At 51.0% G+C, this 19,745-nt stretch overlaps 1 protein-coding gene across 2 annotated transcripts; it reads right to left on the bottom strand.

Annotated features, from left to right (window-relative positions):
- Positions 1–553: 553 nt before the first annotated feature.
- On the bottom strand, positions 554–10,805 carry LOC120397119 (zinc finger protein OZF-like). 2 transcript variants are annotated; one of them, XR_005593676.1, is made up of 6 exons: positions 10,621–10,805; positions 9,231–9,357; positions 8,343–8,450; positions 4,591–5,640; positions 1,536–1,843; positions 554–1,140 (listed from the first exon to the last, which is right to left on the bottom strand). XR_005593676.1 is itself a non-coding variant. In XM_039522640.1 (4 exons), the coding sequence occupies exons 1-4, from the start codon at positions 10,669–10,671 to the stop codon at positions 4,409–4,411; spliced, it is 1,518 nt and encodes a 505-aa protein (XP_039378574.1). In that variant the 5' UTR covers positions 10,672–10,805; the 3' UTR covers positions 2,324–4,408. The 2 variants fall into 2 exon arrangements, 1 of the variants encoding a protein (XP_039378574.1); XM_039522640.1 differs by lacking the exons at positions 554–1,140; positions 1,536–1,843 and having other exon boundaries at positions 2,324–5,640.
- Between the last annotated feature and the right edge of the window lie 8,940 nt (positions 10,806–19,745).

The following is a 19,745-nucleotide window of genomic DNA, read 5'->3' as shown; positions in this document are numbered from 1 at the left end:
ATGGGTATGTGTGCACTGCAGCTGGGACACGCTTCCCAGCATGGGTAAGCTTTAGCAGCCAGGGATAGCTCAGGTGGCAGTTTGGACTTGGCACCTGAGTACATACCCAGGGGGTCTGCATGGATTTATCTTGCGCTACCCTGACTACTATTTTTAGCACACTAGCTCGAGCCGAGCTGCAGTGTAGATATACCCTACATAGATATGAAATAGCTGTTAGTCCATGTCTACAATTTCCTTGTCTCCTGAAGCACCAGGAATAGTTCAGACCATAAATCTCTCCCAGGCAGCCTGAATCATATCATTTGTATATAAATAATTGTAAAATCAAGTTAAACAAATACACACAGTCGATTGTCTTCTGCAGTAATGAAGGGAACTAACCAAAGGTGGAATTAACTGAACTCGATAACATCCAGATGATGATCAACTTGTGTTACACAGAGACACGGATAAAAGAGAGCTGCAAATATTGGAGAGACAAGGTTGGTGAGGTAGTGCCTTTTATTGAACCAACTTCTGTTGGTGGGAGAAATATCACCTCACCTACCTTGTCCCTCTACTATCCTGGGACCAACATGGCTACAAACACACTGCAAACATAGATACAAATATTCCCACTTGTGGAATGGTCCTTCAATTGGGCCTATACGAACTATTCTTTATTAGAGGCTGTGCAGCTAAAATGTATGTCTCAAGGCTGCAATCCAGGAGGGCGCTGTTCCTGTTAGAAACGAGTGACACACGGGACTGCTGGCAAGAGACTGATTTTTATTTCCTAGTCCCAACCTAGTACAAAAGAGAATCCCCTGCCCCATGACAGTATGTGCAGTATTTGCTGCTTTCAGTGGTGCTGTTAATCTTCCTATTTTTTCCTTTTGAAACTCAAATGCAAATAAAACATAATATTGTCCCAAAACAACCACCACCAGCAAATACAGCCAGCTAGTAAATTTACAGTCTAGATGGGGGTCAGACCAGACAAGCTATATCAGGCACTACTCACTGCCCAGATGGATGGTATTGAGTATGCTTAGCATGGCGTCCTCTGTACAGAATCCAGTCACACACAACTTCATCCCTTTAATCCCAACATTAAATGCTTGGAAGTTCCTGGCCTTTCACTAGCTGGCCATCCATCTAGACAGGGGCGGCTCTACAAATTTGGCCGCCCCAAGCAATCATGCCCGGGAGGCGCCCCCGAGCCGCGGGAGCAGCGGACCTCCCGCGGGCATGACTGCGGAGGGTCCGCTGGTCGCGCGGCTCGGCTGGACCTCCCGCGGCTGCGGACGGTTCGCACGTCCGGCGGCTCCGGTTGAGCTGCCGCAGTCATGCCTGCGGGAGGTCCAGCCGAGCCGCGGGACGAGCGCCCTCTCCGCAGTCATGCCTGCGGCAGGTCGAGTCGTCCCGGGGCTCCGGTGGACCTCCCGCAGGCATGACTGCGGCAGGTCCACCCGCCCAGCCTGCCGCCCCCCTGAGAAACGGCTGCCCCAGGCGGGTGCTTGCCCCGCTGGGCTCTAGAGCCGCCCCTGCATCTAGAATCACTCTCTCGAGCTGCTGTCATCATTTGTCTTATTCTGCTGACAGTTTTATTTTCCAGAAGGAGGAAGCAGCTGAGACATATTTACTTCATACTCCTGCAGCTCCAGGCTTTCATAATTTATAGGCACTCCTGAAAGCATGTCCACTATGAAAAGCTCCTGGCGAGGCCTGTATTTTATATTTAACACGTCCGCTGGCAATTTCGTGATCATTTCCAGAAGCGAAGGCAGTGCTTTCCTCCATGGCTTCCTGGCCCCCAGCAGCTGCACTTTGGATGAGGGCCAATAAGGTGTTGTGGAAGCTGAAACAGAGACGACTGTGGTAATCGGGACTGGAGACTAGTGGCGCACAGACGAGAGTTTCAGATGATGGGATAGAACAGAAAGGTTTTTAAATGAAAGAAAAAGCAATATTTAGGCACGGTCTGGATGAGCAGAAAATATGAGGGGCCCAAAATCACCCAAAAATGTTTCTGCAAGATTTCACAGAGACGTTTTTCACCAGTTTTGCACAGCTCTACCAGATAGTGACGCTTTCTGTCAGATGAGCACCAACCTCCAGATTACATCAGAGAAATCATCTTTTCATAAAAGCAGCAAAGAGTCCTGTGGCACCTTATAGACTAACAGACGTATTGGAGCATGAGCTTTCGTTATCTCTAGCCTGATTCTTGCTTGCATATTTATACCTGCCTCTGGAAATTTCCACTACATGCATCCAACGAAGTGGGTATTCACACACGAAAGCTCATGCTCCAATACGTCGGTTAGTCTATAAGGTGCCACAGGACTCTGTGCTGCTTTTACAGATCCAGACTAACACGGCTACCCCTCTGATACTTGACATCTTTTCATAATTATTATTTGTAAGGTGGTAGTACCCAGAGGCTGGAGGCCGGAGCAGGACCACACTATGCATGGGGCTATGCAAACACAGAGAGAGTCCATGCCCCAAAGAGCTTACAATCTAATTAGAAAGAAAACAGAAGTATAAAAAAACAATAGGAGGGAAGATGGAGAAGTGGGGATGAGGGGAAACAATAAAATCACATGGTCATGCAAATTACATTCAACATGGACAAACAGAGGACAGTACAAACTAGTAATATATATTCTTGGTGCTTCAAAAGAGCAAATTTTCCCTACACTAAAGGAAATTGGTTGTGATGAGAAATTTGAAGAAAAATTGGGAGTTCTTTAAGAAGAGTTTATTAGGTGGCCAAAAAGCCACAATTCTACAATCAAGAAAGAAGATGACTTTGGCTAAAAGGCCATCCTGGTTCAGGGGTGAATTGAAGGCATCAATTAGAAATAAAAAATAATATACACTATAATAAATGGGGGAAAAAGGGGACTGGATAGCAATCAATGCAAATTAGAAGTTATGAAGTGTAGAAAATTGATAAGGGAAGCTGGAAACATCCATAGCTGACATGAATCAGGACAATAAGAAGGAGTTTTTTAAGTGTATTAAGAACAAAAGAAATCCAACAATAGTATAGGCCATTACTAGATAGAGATGGTAAAATGGGTAATAATAATGCAGAAAAGGCAGAAGCGTTCAATAAATATTTCTGTTTTGTATTTGGAAAGAAGCAGGATGATGTACTCATATGATATGAGGATGATGGAGTACTTTCCAATCCATTAGTAACCAAAGAGGATGTTAAACAATATCTCCTAGGGATAAACATTTTAAAACCAGCGGGCCTAAATAACTTGCACCCAAGAGACCTAAGTCTGGTCCGCTGATGTTAATTTTTAATAAATCTTGAAATATCAGGAAAATTCCAGAAGTCTGGAGGAGTGGTGACCTTGTGCCAATATTCAAAAAAGGCAAGTGGGATGACCTGGGGCACTACAGGCCAGGTAGCCTAATGTCAATCCTGGAAAAAATAATGGAAAAGCTGATACAGGATTCAGTTGATAAAGAATTAAATGATAGGAATATAATTAATTCCAGTCAAGATGGGTTTATGGAAAATAGGTCTCGTTAAAAAACAGGATGTCATTTTTTGATATGATTACATGTTTGGTTGACAAAGCTAATTCTAAATATAATAGACTTTTGTGAGGGGGTTGACTTAGTGCCACATGACGGTCTGATTACAAAATTAGCACTGTACGGTAGCACTAAAACACCAATTAAAAGGATTAAGAACTGGCAAGCTGACAGAGCTCACAAAGTAGTTGTCAATGGTGAATCATCATCACTGAAGGGGAGTGTTTCTAGTGGGGCTATCTAGGGATTGGCACTAGGCCCAGTGCTATTTAACACATTCATCGGGGGTTCACAGGAAGGACAAGATCCCTTTATAATGATTCAAATACATCAAAGAAACAATAAGTGCTGTAAAAGATCCAGAGTAACACGGCTACCCCTCTGACACTTGAATAAGTGCTGTGAGACTGTGGCCACCTGGACCCTTTGAGGGAATGGAGGTGCAGCTCCTTCACCTTCTCCGGGGTGGAATGTGTGTCTGTAGTGGTTCTTCCCCTCCATTCTCTGCCAGGAGCTGTGAAGGGGTGATGGCTCTGGGGGTGGTTTCTCTGAGTCCCTGCGGAAGCAGTTTCCCCTCCGTGGGGGAAACGAGGAGGGAGTTTGGGGCAGGACAACTGCATTGACTATGGTCTAGTCTACACTACCACGCAGTGATGCAGCGGCGCTGCTGCAGCATGTATGGCGAAGATGCACTGTGAAGGGAGAGCGCTCGCCCGGGAGAGTGTCTCCCGCCGACATAGCAGGGTGTTGACAGTGCTTTAAGTCGATGTAACTTGCGTCGCTCGGGGAGGAGAGGAGTGGGGGGACTTTTCATATCCCCGAGCGATGTACGTTACATTGACTTCAGTGGTAGTGCAGGCTAGCTCTATGTCTGGGCCTTTTGGTGGGTTTTCTGGTGTTTGGCGAGGGAGTCTTTCCGCCGGAAGCGTTTCCCGCACTCCGAGCAGGTGTAGGGCCGCTCGTCCGTGTGGATCCGGAGGTGGGATACCATCTGCTGCTTCTGCCGGAAGCATTTCTCGCACTCTGGGCAGGCATAGGGCCTCTCGCCCGTGTGGATTCTCCGGTGTCTCCTCATCTTCTGCTTCTCCCTGAAGCTGAGTGGGCACTCGGGGCAGCGGAAGGGCCTCTCGTCCGTGTGGATTCTCTGGTGCGTGGTCAGCTCCTGCCTGCGCCGGAAGCTCTTCCCGCAGAGAGGGCAGCTGTAGGGTCGCTCCCCGGTGTGGATCCGGCGGTGCGGAATCAGCTGCTGCCGCTGTCTGAAGCGCCTCCCGCAGTCGGCACACTGGTAGGGCCGCTCGCTGGTGGCGTGCGTTCGCCGGTGCGCTTTGAGGTCGTGCCTGTGAGCGAAGACGGCCTTGCACTTGGGGCAGGTGAAGACCCGCCCTTTGGCCTGGCTCCCCTCAGAGCCTCCCTCTCCCACATGGGTTTTCTGGTGGACCCTGAGCGCCTGCTTCCAGCGGAAGCTCTTGGCGCACTGCGTGCAGGGGTAGGGCCGCTCTCCTGTGTGGATCCGGCTGTGCGACACCAGCTGCTGCTTTTGCCGGAAGCTCTTGCCACAGGTGGTGCAGGGGTACGGTCGCTCCCCTCTGTGCATCTTCTTGTGGGTGCAGAGATTGGCGGTCTGGCTGAACCTCTTCCCACAGTAAAGGCAGAGGTAGGGCTTCTCCCCCGTGTGGATCCTCTGGTGCCTCTTGAGGTCCTGCCGTAGCCGGAAGCACCTCCCACACACCTGGCACTGGTGTGGATCCTTTATCTCGTGGACGCTGCGCTTGTGTTGGCTAAGGTCTCTCTCTCCTTCGAAGCTGAGTTCACATATGTGACACGTAGGTGGGCTCTGGCTCGTCTTCGGTGTCTCCTGCGCAGGGAGCCTCGGAGGTTCCTGGCCACCCCTTTCACAGTCCCTTGGGGTATCTGGCTCATTCCTCGCTGAGATCCCCTGCAGCCTCAGCGACCTGCGCTGCCTCCGGCAAGTTTCTTCCTGCTCAGGACTCTGGAAAACTCCCTCTTCCGACCCACTCGGTAAAGTCCCCTGTGGCTCCAAGTTCTCAGGCCCTTCCTCCTGCTGCTGCTCCTCAGTTCTGCTCAGGCCTGCACCCTCTGGAGAAGAGAACCCAGACGTTACTTCGTGTTTTACTCCTACGCAGCGTGGGGAGGGGTTTCTATGGCAGAATCATCTAATCCGCAATAACAGGGGATACCCCTAAAAATGGGACACTCCTACAAAGGTCAGTTGTGAGCAGTTGCTTAACACAATTAATATTAATGACCAAGGGGAAAGATCTTGGGCCAAAATAGAGAGAGATGTTAGATGCATTTAAGTCAGCAGGGCCTGATGAAATTCACCCTAGGGCAGAGGTGCCCAAACTGTGGGGTGCACCCCCCTAGGGGGACAAGGAGGAAAATTCAGGGGAAAAAAAAATGGAGATATCCTATCTCCTAGAACTGGAAGGGACTTTGAAAGGTCATTGAGTCCAGCCCCCTGCCTTCATTAGCAGGACCAAGCACTGATTTTGCCCCAAATCCCTAAGTGGCCTCCTCAAGGATTGAACTCACAACCCTGGGTTTAGCAGGCCAATGCTCAAACCACTGAGCTATCCCTGCCCCAAAGCAGGGGGGAGCAGCAGGGCCTGGGCCAGCCCTCACGGCGGGCAGGGAGGATGCACCACTCAGCCCCGCTCTGCTCCAGCCCCGCCCCCAGCTGCAGCCTTGGCTCCTGGCCCCACGCTCGGCCATGGTGCTGCACCCGGCCCTGGCCCCGCTCCTGGTCCCAGACCCACCCTCCACTGCAGCCCCAATCTCGGCCCCCTTACCCCTGTCCACATACCCTAACCCAGGAGCTGCAGCCCCGCTCCTGGCCCTGGCTCCAGGGGGGCGGACAGAGGCAAAGGGGGGTGCAACCCTGAAAAGTGTGGGGACCACTACCCTAGGGTACTTAAGGAACCAGTTGAAGCGCTCTCTGAAACATTATGGATTATCTTTGAGATCTCATGGAGGATGGTGAGGACCCAGAGGACTGGAGAAAGGCAAACATCGTGCCTATTTTTAAAAAGGGGGGAAAAGGAGGGCCTGGGGAACTATAGACCAGTCAGCCTAACTTCATTATCCAGAAAGATGTGGAAAAAATTATTAAACAATCAGTTTGTTCAAACCTAGAGGATAACAATGTAAGTAACAGCCAGTATGGATTTGTCAAGAACAAATCATGTCAAACTAATCTAATTTCCTTCTTTGGCAGGGGAGCTGCGCTAGTGGACAGGAGGGAAGCAGTAGATGTGATATGCCTTGCTGTTAGGAAGGCTTTTGACACATTCCCACATGACATTCTCATACGCAAACGAGGGAAACGTTGTATAGATTAAATTACCATAAGGTGGGTGCACCACTGGTTGCTAAACTGAACTCAAAGAGTAGTTATCAATCATTCGCTGTCAAAGTGGGAGGATCTATGGAGTAGGGTCCGCAAGGGGCTGTTCTGGGTCTGTACTATTCAATAATTTTATTAAAAATTAATAGATAATAGAGTAGTGAATATGCTTCTAAAATGTACAGATGAACTCAGGCTGGGAGGGGTTGCAAGCACTTTGGAGGGCAGGATTAGAATTCAAAATGATGGTGATAAATTGAAGAACTGGTCTGAAGGCAGTGAGATGGCATTCAGTGAGAGAAGTGCAAAGGACTACACTGAGGAAGGGAAAATCAAGTGCACCAATGCAAAATGGCAAATAATTGGCTAAGCAGCACTACTGAACAGGGTCGTGCGGTTATAGTGGATCACAAATTGAATATGATTCAGCAATATGAGACAGTTGCAAAAAAGGCTAATTTCATTACGGGTGTATTAGCAAGAGTGTCGTGTGTAAGACACGGGAGCTAATTGTTCCCTCTACTCAGCACGGATGAGGTCTCAGCTGGAGCACTGTGTCCAGTTCTGGGTGCCACACTCAAGGACAAAGTGGAGAGAGTCCAGAGCAGAGCAACAAAAATGATCAAAAATGTAGGAAACCTGGCCTGTGAGGAAAGGTTGAAAGAACAGGGCATGTTTAATCTAGAGAAGAGCCGTCTGGGAGGCAGGGGGGTGGGGGAAACTGATAACAGTCTTCAAATATGTTAAGAGTTGTTAGAAAGAGGAGGGCGACCAATTGTTCTCCATGTTCCCGAGGGTAGGACCAGAAGTAATTAGCTTAGTTTCCACATGGGAGATTTAGGTTGGCTGTGAGGGAAACGTTTCTAATTCTTAGGACAGTTAAGCACTAGAACAGGTTACGAAGGGCGGTTGTGGAATCCCCGTCGCTGTAGGTTTTTACAAACAGGTTGGACAAACCCCTGTCAGGTTTACCTGATCCTGCCTTAGCGCAGGGGGGTGGGCTAGATCATCCCCCAAGGTCCCTTCCAGCCCTACACTGCTGTGATCCTCAGGCACTGACTGCTTTGGCTGGAGCCCTGCCCCAGGGCAATGCTTTGAGAGGTATGGGAAGGGCTGGAGAGTTCTGGAGAGCCTGGGAGTGGAGACAATAGGGGACATTCAGTGGAGCTGCACCACCAGGGACTCGGTTTAACCCTTGGGACGGAACATAAAAGGCTGCCATTTTTAGGACCTCTGAAAGGCAGGCAGGAGGTGGTCATGCCAGTGATTGGGGGGGGAGGGGGGTCTGACACTGCACTGGGAAGTAGGATTGGTTGGGATTCTGACCTGGAGCAAGATTTCTGCCCAACCCCCCTATTAATCCTGGGAGTGTGCTGCCTGGAGTCTATCGTCAGAACTTGTGGATCTAAAGGTGGAGGAAGTTATAACTACTCACCAAGCGAGGTGCATTCCAGCCTCTCTCTTTCCTCCCGCTGATCCACGACCCACGGCTCTTCCCCTTGTTCGATCCGGGATAAAACGTCAGGCTTGGTGTCTGCATGGCCTGTTTGTGGGGACGCAGATCAGAGGATGTAATAGTTTGGATTGCCACCATGGGATGCTTGTTACAAAGCCACGTGAATGGTTGGACACCAGTTCCCTCCCTTTGCAAAAGGCATCGTGTATTATGAATGGATTTAAAGCATAGAGATCCAGGTATTCCCCCTTCCACCACCCAGCAGCTCCTTAGAAATGGATGCACCCTTTGCAGTAAGATCCCAATTACGTTTCTCCCCTGCCCTTAAATCACTCTCAAAAATCAAACTTTCTGGTTACAGCCCAGGCCTCCACCGCAAGTTTGAGGCCAGTCCTCTGAACAACGGGCTTGCAAGAAGCTGTGGCTGCAACTAGCTTGGTGTATGTAGCTTGAAACCATTACACGTTTGTTTTCCTTTACGTTTCTAAGACCTCTGCCTCTCTGCGGGGGAGGCAGCCATTTTGCTATCAGAGTTCCTGCAGCTGGTTATAGAAGAGAACAGTTGCACACACTTTGCTCTTTCATGGAGACTTTTTCTTTTATTCTTTCTTGTTGCTGTTTTCCTTTAATCTAAAATACACATCATTTTGGATTAAAACAATACAGTTGCTTTTTGTGTGGACATGTGACAGCTGGAACTAAAAAACAGGAACAAAGCTGTTCAGTTTTTTGTAAACCCTCCTTAATGATTTACTGTAACAGGCCCAGCGATTTAGGAAATGCAGGACTGGAGGTGAGCTCCACCCTTAAAACACATGGATGAATTTTGCAAAGCTCGGACAGTATAAAAAGAAAATGGACTTTTACCCAGGGAACTCAGATTGTCATAATGTTCCTTCATCACGTCCCGGTACAGCTCCTTCTGCCACTCTGCCAGCATCTCCCACTCCTCCCGGGAGAAATAGATGGCAATGTCCTCAAATGTCACCGGGACCTGGAATTGCAAGCGTTACTCAGCACCTTCTCTGCAGCCGCCTCCTGACACCTGCACCCAAAGTCAGTGGCCACTTTATATTGTTTTGGCCTAAGTTATTTGATCAAAGTAATATACTGAGTCAGTACCAGAGTGGAAACAGCAGGTAGGTGTCCTGGCTCCCAGTCCACTGTTCTAACCACTACACTACGGCAGGTTGTTATTTTGAGAGCTTCCTTCAGCGCGAGTTTGAGGACGCAACATAGAATTTGTTTTGCTTTGTGTAGTGCAGGTTACTCTGCTAGATGTAATAAATAAGCACTATGACGTTTTGCACTGTGGCAGGCTTGTCACGTTTCTTTATTAGCCAGGGGCTTTGCACTAGATTGTTTTTACCATATGCTCACTGCTCCTCTTCTTCCAAGTGAGGCTGGAGCCATTACGCTGGGCACTATCCAGACACAGAGACAGTCCCTGCCCCAGGACAGGTAAAGGGAAATGTTCCAGGATTTGTAACCGAGAGGGGTTTAGACGCGACAGCACTAGGCAGATTAAGGCCAGTGTTGAGGTTTCTAAAAGGAAAAGGGGCTGCACAAGCTGATGTTAATTGAGATGGTTTCATGACATTACTGCTTTGAATTGATACCTAAACTTTGCGGCACTGTGATACCGCATGAGAACTGTCCTGTGAAACTGACAAGCTCAAACGCCGGCTGGAGGGTGGTGTGGGACCATTCTAGTGACAGTCGCCCCCTCTCTGGATGTCAGCGTGGGGAGCAGCCTGGGGCCCTGACACCCAAACGAACAGAAAGTTGGAAGATAACTTGTTATGTGCAAGCCAAGGGCCCGTTTTACTCCCACTGCTGTCAGTGGAGAATTTTGTTGTTCAGTAGGAGCCCAGACTGGGATGAAATAAACAAAGAACATTTATTTAACCCACCCCCCTACCCCCAGCCAACATCATCATTGCAAGGGGCTCTGCAGCGTGAACATTCAACACTCCAGGCCTTCTCCTTAGCACGCCAGCCCTGGGAACTGGCTGATGGGGGCCTGTCAGGTCCTGCCTGCCCCCCTCAGAGGGGTCCACTGGGCTGCTCCCCAGACAGCTCCTTGCTGCGCTGAGGAAAACGGGATCTGGAGGCAGGGCTGGAGGAGCCTCCGTGGGCCACATTCAGGCCAGCCTGGTGCAGGGCGAGGGACAGACCAAGCAGCGACTGATCACAGCAGCCCCGGATCCGGCCTGGTGTCTCAGCACCGCAGCACATTTCCCCGCCCGTCTCCTACCTGCCGCGTGGCCCCGGCCGGCATTTCCCCTCCCGCGTCTCCTCCCTGCATGGCGAGCGGATCCCCCCGCAGCCCCAGCCGGGAAATCCCCCCGCGGTCCGGGGCCCCGGCGGGCGCTTGCTGCGGTAGCGCTGGGTCTCGGGCGTTGCTTCTGGAGCAGCCTGCGCCTGTAACCCGATCAGGGAAGCGGAGCGAGCCAGGAAGTGATCGGGCTCCCAGAACTCCCCGGGGCAGAGCGGGGGCGTTTCGGAAATGTTGTTACACGAGTGTCTGCAGCCCTGGCAGGGGGGTTGGTGTGTGGGCCGGTGGTTCTCAGCCAGGGGTGCATGTGCCCCTGGGGGCACCTGAACTCATCCAGAGATTTGCCTGGGGTTCCAGCAGGTTACACAAAAAGCACCAGTGCAGTCAGTACAAACTGAAATTTCATACAATGACTTGTTTATACTGCTCTAGACACTGCAATGTAAGTACAGTGTTTATAGTCCAGCTGATTTATTTGATAACTCTATGGTAAACATGAGGAAAGCGGCTATTTTTCCATAACAGTGGCCGGGACACGTCTGTGTTTTTCGGTCTGATTTTTGTAAGCAAGTCGTTTTGAAGTGAGGTGCAACTTGGGGGTGCGCAGGACAAATGAGGCTCCTGAAAGGGGTCCAGTCGTGTGGCAAGGTTGAGAGCCCCTGGGCTAGGAAACAGGCCTGCGGGCTGCAGAGCGAAAGGGGCGAGGTGCTCGAGAGCTGTGGAGGGGAGCAGGTTCAAAGAGTCACACCTGGCTGCGGGTGTGCAGGAGATACGGAGAACTCAGAGGGGAGGGGAGGGGGCAGCTGGGAATTACTCAAGCAGACGCTTATGGCATTAGAGAGAGAAGGTGGGGGAGGCAATATCTTTTACTGGGCCATCATCTGTTGGGGAGAGAGACAAGCTCTGGCCACACTGAGCTCTTCACACATTTTGGGCGAGACAGTGGAAGCCCCTCATGCAGCAGGAGAGCGGGGAGAGGGCGTGTATGTGGCAATGTCTCTGCATTCATCCCTGCAACGTAGCCTTGGACACGGCCCCGGCGGCATACCCCAGCTGCATGGGGCAATGGGCATGCTCCCTGGAGCTTTGGGAGAGACTGTGCCCCAACCTCCCCCCCATCCCCTTAAAGAGGTGTGACTCCTGCCCCCTGGCCCAAGGCCAGTCTGGAGCTATGGGCACAGCCAGGCCCTTAATGTTGCACTGAATTATGAACTAGTCCACCTGCTTCATTAACCAGGGGTGGCTCCAGGCACCAGCCCGCCAAGCACGTGCCTGGGGCGGCAAGCCACGGGGGGGACACTCTGCTGGTCGCCGCGAGGGCGGCAGACAGGCTGCCTTCGGTTGCATGCCTGCAGAGGGTCAGCTGGTCCCGCGGCTTCGGCAGACCTCCCACAGGCTGCCGCCGAATCCACGGGACTGGGGACCTCCCACAGGCAAGCCGCCGAAGGCAGCCTGCCTGCTGTGCTTGGGGCAACAAAATACCTAGAGCCACCCCTGTCGTTAACGCATTATCTTGTTGGCTGGTGAAAAGGCTTTTCAATGGGGTGTTTGCCCTGGTGTTAAGCAGGCAAAGTAGTTGACCAGAGAGCAAGTGTGAAAAATCAGGACTGGGGGTGAGGGGTAAAAGGAGCCCAGATAAAAAAACAAACCCAAATATCAGGAGTGTCCCTATAAAATCAGGACATCTGATCACCCTAAGGCAGAGGTCTCTGTGTACCAAACCCACAGAACTCCAGGCAGAGGAGAGATTTTCAGGAACTCCCTACACTTTCCTCCATTGGGGAATATGGGGCAGACAGGGAGCTTGTGGGGCAAATGGAGGGATGCAGGGAGCCTGCAATGAACTCAAACCGTGTGCGACTGGCTGTAAGAACTGTATTCATTCACATGAGATATGAATGGAAATTCCTGATGCAGAAACACATTTTGGCCTCAACTTCCAAAAGTGCCCATCAATTTGGGGGCACTCAGGTTTTGGATGCCGAGCCTGGGACACGCAAACCTGACGGTCAGAGGTGCTGCGTGCTCACAACTCCCACTAAAAGCAGCTGGAGCTGCAGCTGCTCTGCCAGTCCGGCCCTGAATTACCTCCTGTGCAGCTGGTGGCTTTTCATTGCCTGGGCAATGGCTTCTCCACCTGCATCCAACCCCGAGTGCCTGGTAGGAGGGTGGCTTAACCTGCATCTGCTTAGTTAGGCCTCAGTAATGGATCTGTGGAGTTTAAAGTCAGAAGGGCCCATTAAGCTAGTCTAGGCCAAACCTCCTGCATAACACACACAATAGAATTTCACCTGCAATGAGTTCTGGGCGGCCGCTGGAAGCTCTGAGTTCAGGGTTCATTGCAGGAGCTGAACTGGAATCATGCCCTTGCCACGGCAGGAGCAGCAGGACCAGGCTGGCTGTGTGACGGGCCTCCCAGCCCTTTGGAAAACCCCAGCTGAGTGGCCCGCGTTGTAGCCTCACCACAGAGCTGCCTGTCTGGGTCGCTCACCCCGCTGGGTGCTCAGGGTCTGCGGGGCTGGTTAGCAGGACCCCACCGAAAACCTCCAAAAGCTCAAACCCCAAAACAGTCAGGCCTCACAAACTGGCAAATTCAGCCACAGAATCTTCCTGTCACTGGACACGGAGCAAGGGAGGGACACTGAGCTCCAGTCTGGATGATGGGGCGGGAACAGGGGACAGCCAGGCCGTAACAGCAAGGGAGAGGGCAGATTGCAGAGGGAAGGCGAAGGCCCCTGTCGCTCAAGAAGCAATCGACGGGGAGCAGGCCACGTGCTGGGAGAAGGTGCAGACGTAGCCGGTTGCAGTCCCCTCTGCACGCTGACACCACAGGAAGGGTGGAGGCGCAGGGCTGGTACTTGTGAGAGGTGGGTTCAGTTTCCAGTTCTGCCACTGACTCCCAGGGACCTTGGGCAAGTCACTCGGTCTCTGGGTCTGTAAAATAAGAATCCTTCCTCTGTCTCCCTTGTCTGTTTGGACTGTGAGTAATTGAAGCAAGGACTGTCCCTTATTCTGTGTGTGCAGCATTTAGCATGATGGGGCTCTGATCTCAGCAGGGGCCTCTGGCAATCCTCTAATCCAGGGGTGGCCAAACCCCAGCTCCCGAACTGTTAAAATGTGGCTCACGGAGCACCCCATGCCACTCCCCCCCCCATTTTCCACCGACCACGCTGGGGTGAGGGGGAGCTCGGGGCTTCTGCTCTGCGGCGTGGTGGTGGAGCTAGGGGCTTCTGCCCAGAGGGGAGGGGGGCTTAGGGGCTTCAACCCTGTGGGAGGCACTGTAGGGATATTAAAGAAGGTTTATATTAAACATGATTTATATGAGAAATGATTTATTGATTTAGTGTTAATTAATACTTTATAACTTAAGGTTTATGTTAAAAGTAAATTTGTGATTCTAACCTGCAAGCCACCAGCTGTGTCTGTGTGAAGCCTGCTCAAAGAAATACTTTGTATAAAACTTGTTAAACATTAATTAACTCTAAGTAAGCCAAAACAGTAGCTGTTATAGTGTATAAATAGAGACCCCCACCCTCTGTAAGTTTTCATCTCACTTTATCTTTGCTTGTTAAAAGACAGGGAGTCTCACATAAATTGGTAACACCCCAAAAAGTAAAGAGACAGTGAAATAGATGTGATTAAGATAGAGAATGTATGTGACTGAATGGTTAGGGAGTCACCAGCCTGAAGAATTCAGTGTTGGCTGAAGAAGGTGTCAAGTGGGATCAACCAGATGACCCCCGGAGGGCAAACTGGAATCCACCCACCACACCTCAAAGGAAGGAAAAACAAAACATCTAATAACATGGAGCCAGCCATCTGCTGATTGATTTAGCAACAGCAAAATGAAGCAACTCTCATGAACTAACATAGGGAAAAATCCCTATAAAACTGGACTCTAAAGAAAAAGAACTTTGAGTCTATGGTTCTGCTGCCAGCCTCCAGGAGCATCAGATGCATCTGACACAGACTCGGCTCCATCCTCATGACCAAGATACCTGGCCAGTAACTTGGCATGAGCAACATCTAGGCTGGTAACTATAACATCTATACAGAACCTGAATGAATGATTGTGTGGATGAATATGTGTGTGTGTGTGTATATAAGGAATAAGTAGTAATATAAATAAGTAGGAAAACATTGTCTTTTGTTTTGTTATGGTATTTACAATAAATGTGGCATCTTTGCCTTATCCCTCTTAATAAGATCCTGCTGGTTTTTATTATATTGGTACAACAGCACTTGCTGGGGCTCTGGGCTTCAGCTGCAGGGCAGCTCAGGCATCTACCACTTGACAGCTACTGTGGGGTGTTTTTAGCTCATGGGGTTTGTGCAATTACTGGGACCAGAAGCTAGAGAGAGACAAGAATTCAGACCCCAGGCTAGTATAATGCATAGACATGTTGATAGCTCTTTATAACAGAGCTGTTTAGATACCACCATGGTAATAGTCTATGAGGTTGCTGGTCAGCCAGGAATCCAGGTGAGTGACGGGTGGATCTTTGCAAGATTTTAGGAGCGGTGTAACTCCACTGACCCTTCTGGAGGTGTTCCGGCTTGGCAGCTCTTTACAGCGTGAGGTGACTCAGACATTGGACAGTTTAACATACAATTCAGCCTGGTTTAATGACAGACTGAAAACACACAGAGTCACGAGGCATCCGACAAGGATTTATTTCATCTTGCTGTTACTGTAAATATAACCCAGGTCTGATGTTCCCATGAGCTTCTACACACATGCTTGCCGAACCACTATGGAAAGTTTCTTTATGTTTTGCGAATAAGGAACATTCCATATTGGGCAGCCACCTTTGTCATTTCAGAAAGGACGATGGGCTCTAAGTGTGAACTGTCCCAAGGAATTGTCCCTGTAGCTTCTGCGTTACACAAAGTCCCCCTCGTACTGCAGGGCACTGGGCTATTGTAATAAACTGGCCACACGGCGAATGCCACACTCAGGGCAGACTGCAAGAAACAGGGCAGACAATCCCCCCAAACTGGTGGTTTTCTCTATAATTAGATTCACTGAACCGGTGTCCTGACAAACAGGTCTAATCTAGTGCGGGGTTACTGAAAATCCAGTTCACCAGATGTGAGGTTCTACTGATCCCAAAGGATCTCTTTGTGGTCAATGTGTCTCTCATGTCTTACCAGAAAATCACGTTGTCAGCCAATCCTTCGTAAACTAACGGAAGATTTATTAATAAAAGTGCTATTGAATGGTTAAAGAATCACATACATACAAGAGATTTGCAGTGTTCATAGATCAGGATCACAGCAGAGGTGGAAAAGACCCCAGGCTTGCAAAAGTCTCTCTCTGGTAACTGCCAAAAGATTGGAAGGTCCTCAGTCCACAGCTCCAAACACCCCTTTTAGAGAACGGGAACAGGGAAGAAGTAAAGTGGAGATGTCTCCGGTGTCTTTTATATCCTCTGCCACGTGCATGGAAATTTACTGCCCCAGACAAAGCCCATGGCCCCTGTGTGTAGTGCTCCTCTCCACCTGGTTACCTCCTTTAATGGCAATCCGCTTACAGGTTTCGATGGACAGGTCTGGGTTCTTTTGGATCCCGCCACCCACTCAGCAGGGTGAATCTTCTTTCTTTTTTTCCTATGAAATTATTTGGCGGTGCGTCCACCTCCCTCACTCTTTCCTGGCAGGGTCACCAGGGCAGCTTGGGCTGAAAATTCTCCCTACAGAGTAATCCCCATTTACTTGCCAGTTGGAGACTTCCAAGAAATAACACAAACACATCAAAATATATTCACATGTCCACACCACATCCTTACATGGTTTGCTGAATGACAGGGGGCAGCCATTGGCCCCTCGCTGTCTGAGGCATCCACAGAAAAGACCTACTGGGTGGGATGAGTTTCTTCAATGGCCCATGGTGAGAGTGGAGTGTCCTTAATGGGCCATGAACACCTCGCTGGCTAGCCCTGATGTCAATCTGGGGGTGTCACCCCAGGCACACAACACAGGTTTGAGATACAGGTAAACAGCCGATATTCCTAACATCAGGTACACACATGATAACATGGATCTAATCAGGATCATCATACCTGATAGACTGTAACTTTTCCATTGACACTTTACATGAGACACTTTGTATCAAATTTGTTGCATTTGTAACAGTGGCAGCAACAATATTACAAAAGGTCATTTTCGGTCATACAGCATCACAAACGTAATCAAGGAAATTACTGATCTGGGGTACATTCGCCTCAATCCTCTGTGATTAACAAAAAATTGTCCAAAGCAAACTCGGCTGTAATTCTATATCAAACCATATAAACAAGGGCTACAAGAGACCCGTTTCTCTTTGATACTTGTCCAGCCCCCTTCATATTAGCTGAGCACCTCACAATCTTTGATGCCTTTATCCTCACACACCCCTGGGAGGTAGGGTGGTGCTATTACCCCCGTTATACAGAGGGGAAATAGAGGCACAAAGAGGCTAAGAGACTTGCCAAAGGTCACACAACAGGAAGTCTGTGGCAGACCAGGGACCTGACCCCAAGGGCCTAACCTCTGGGCCATCTTGCCTCTCTCCAGGTCACCGCTGGGGGGCGGCCACCCTGCGGCACCTGCAGGCCGCTCCACGTGCCCCACGGGGCGGCCCCCAGCCTGAGTGTCCCCCGTTCGGAGTCTGCCCGGCCCAGCCACAAGGTGTGGGTGCTGCTCCCCCTCGGCATGAACCGCAGCGACCCCAGGGCACCCCCCGCGCACGACGCACTGCTGCTGCCAGGGCCGGCTCTAGGCTTTTGCCGCCAGAAGCAAAAAAAAAAAAAGGCTGGAATGACACCCTTGAAAATGTGCCGCCCCAAGCATGTGCTTGGTTTGCTGGTGCACTGAGAAGAGGCACCTCTCGCCCTCCCTCCAGCGCCCCATTCCTTCCTCTGCCTCTTCCCAGTGGGCCCAGGGGGAGGCCGAGGGGAGAATGACCTTGTCACAGACCCGGGCCCTGCTGAGCCCCTCTGTCAGCTGCCCGGCCGGTGTCTCCCTGGGCTGCTCACATGTCTTCCAAGCAGCACCCTCCCAGCTCCTCCCCTCTAAGCTTGCAGGCCAGGTCTGGAAACAAAACCGCCACCTACAGATAAAGCACTATGTGAAGTGGAGGCAGCAGGAGGCGCGTGCGTGGAGGCGGCAGGGGGTGCAGGACCTGAAGGCAGCAGGAGGCGCATGCGTGGAGGCGGCAGAAGGCGCGTGCGTGCATGGAGGCAGCAGGGGGTGCAGGACCTGAAGGCAGCAGGAGGTGCGTGCGTGGAGGCGGCAGAAGGCGCGTGCGTGGAGGTGGCAGGGGGTGCAGGACCTGATTGCTGTTGCACTTCAAATGAGTACAAAATAGGGTTAATAGAGCCTCTCGCTCACACCTCATGGGTGCAAGTGGCTATAAGAGACGGAAGGTTTCTCCCCAACTTGCTACCCGAGCGCTTTGCAGAGAGTGAGGCACAATAGCCATGCCCCTGGGGATGGTATTGTAGGGTCCTTCCTACTTGACTTGGGGGTGTTGGACTATGGGATCCAGCAAACCCTCCAAGCCAGACCATCAGAGAATCGCCAAAGTCACAGAGCAGGAGAACTGGGAGAATTCCTGGCATGTGCACCCCATTTCCAAAGGGTGCAGACTAGCGGGCTGCTCACCCACTCCTCCCAAGCATTACTCACCGGGGGTGGGGGCTCTGCTTTTCACCGAGTCCTGCTGGTCCCCGACCCGCGTCTCTTCCCCTTGTTCCATCTGGGATATGATGTCAGGTGTGGCACTTTCATAGCCTGGGGTTGGGGGGGCAGACAAAGGAGATGTATTTGGGGATGTATTCTCCCACTCGTGTGTTCACGCCACACTGTGCACCAGGAACTCTCATCCTCCCCTAGTGCAGCAGCTGGCTTCCCTTGCTCTCATCAAATCCCTTCTCCCACAAACCCTGGCACCACTGACTGGCCGAGGAGAGAGGGTGTAAGGATAGCACAAGGAAAACCAGTATCTGCTGATGCTCGGATCGTCTATTCTGTTATATGGCTGGACAGCACTGCCTGACTCAGTCTGTAAGTTAATTGGGGCAGGAACTGTGCCTTCCTCTGCACCGGCACAACACCAGGTATGCTGTAAAGTCAGACTGCACTGCAAGTAAGGGTCAGATCCTATGATGTTGTAAATCAGCATAGGCCCAATGACTTCAGTGGAGGGTTTGGGCCAGTCATTTTACAATGACTGCGCTCTGCGCTGGAGGGTGCACAGATTTCTAATGCATCCAAACATGCTAACTGCAGCCCTGAGAGAAAAGCCCTCTGGCTATTTCACAGCTCCCCCTGCTCGAAGAGAAGGACACCCGAGGCTCACCCATCAAGACCAGAATTCCATAGTTGTCCTTCATCACTTCCCGGTACAGCTCCTTCTGCCGCTCTGCCAGCATCTCCCGCTCCCCCCGGGAGAAGTGCACCGAGACATCGCCAAATGTCACCGGGACCTGCCCTCACAAACCCGACCCACTCAGCCCCAGCCCTGCATGCCAAGCAGAAGTGTGTCCTGAATGGTGTTGGCTTAAATACCCACGATGGGTGCTGTAGAAGAGCCCAGAGAGACAGACACAAGTTATTGAAGTCCCTTGTGCCTCAGTTTCCTCACCTGTCAGGGGTGGGAGGGGGGATAAGACTCATCTCAAAGGGATGCTGGGAGCTTTACCTAAAGCCTTTCTGTGCCTCAAATGCTGCAGAAGTGCAAACTATTACCTATCAGGGAGTAACCGTGTTAGTCTGTATCCACAAAAACAATGAGGAGGCTGGTGGCAGATTTATTTGGGCACAAGCTTTCGTGGGTGAAAACCCCACTTCATCAGATGCATGGAGTTTTATTAGCTGGGTTTTTTGGTCTGTAATGATTGTTCCAAGTTCCCCCTCCCAACGTCCGCCAGGGGGCGGCCTATCCTCGCCCTGGGAGCGGGATGGTCTGGGGGGGTGGTGGGGGGCGCAAGCATCATGCGTGTGTCTCCTCCTCCCTCCTCTCCCTGCTAACCAATGGGAGGGGGTTTCCTCCTGCCTGCCCTGCCCAGGAGTCAGAGCTGCTGCAGCGTGGGTGAGAGACAGGAAGCCAGAGCCACCCTGAA

This window comes from Mauremys reevesii, linkage group 2 (genome assembly GCF_016161935.1).
Source record: "Mauremys reevesii isolate NIE-2019 linkage group 2, ASM1616193v1, whole genome shotgun sequence".
In the NCBI taxonomy this organism is placed as follows: Eukaryota; Metazoa; Chordata; order Testudines; family Geoemydidae; genus Mauremys; species Mauremys reevesii.
This window is presented reverse-complemented; position numbering and strand designations above follow the sequence as displayed.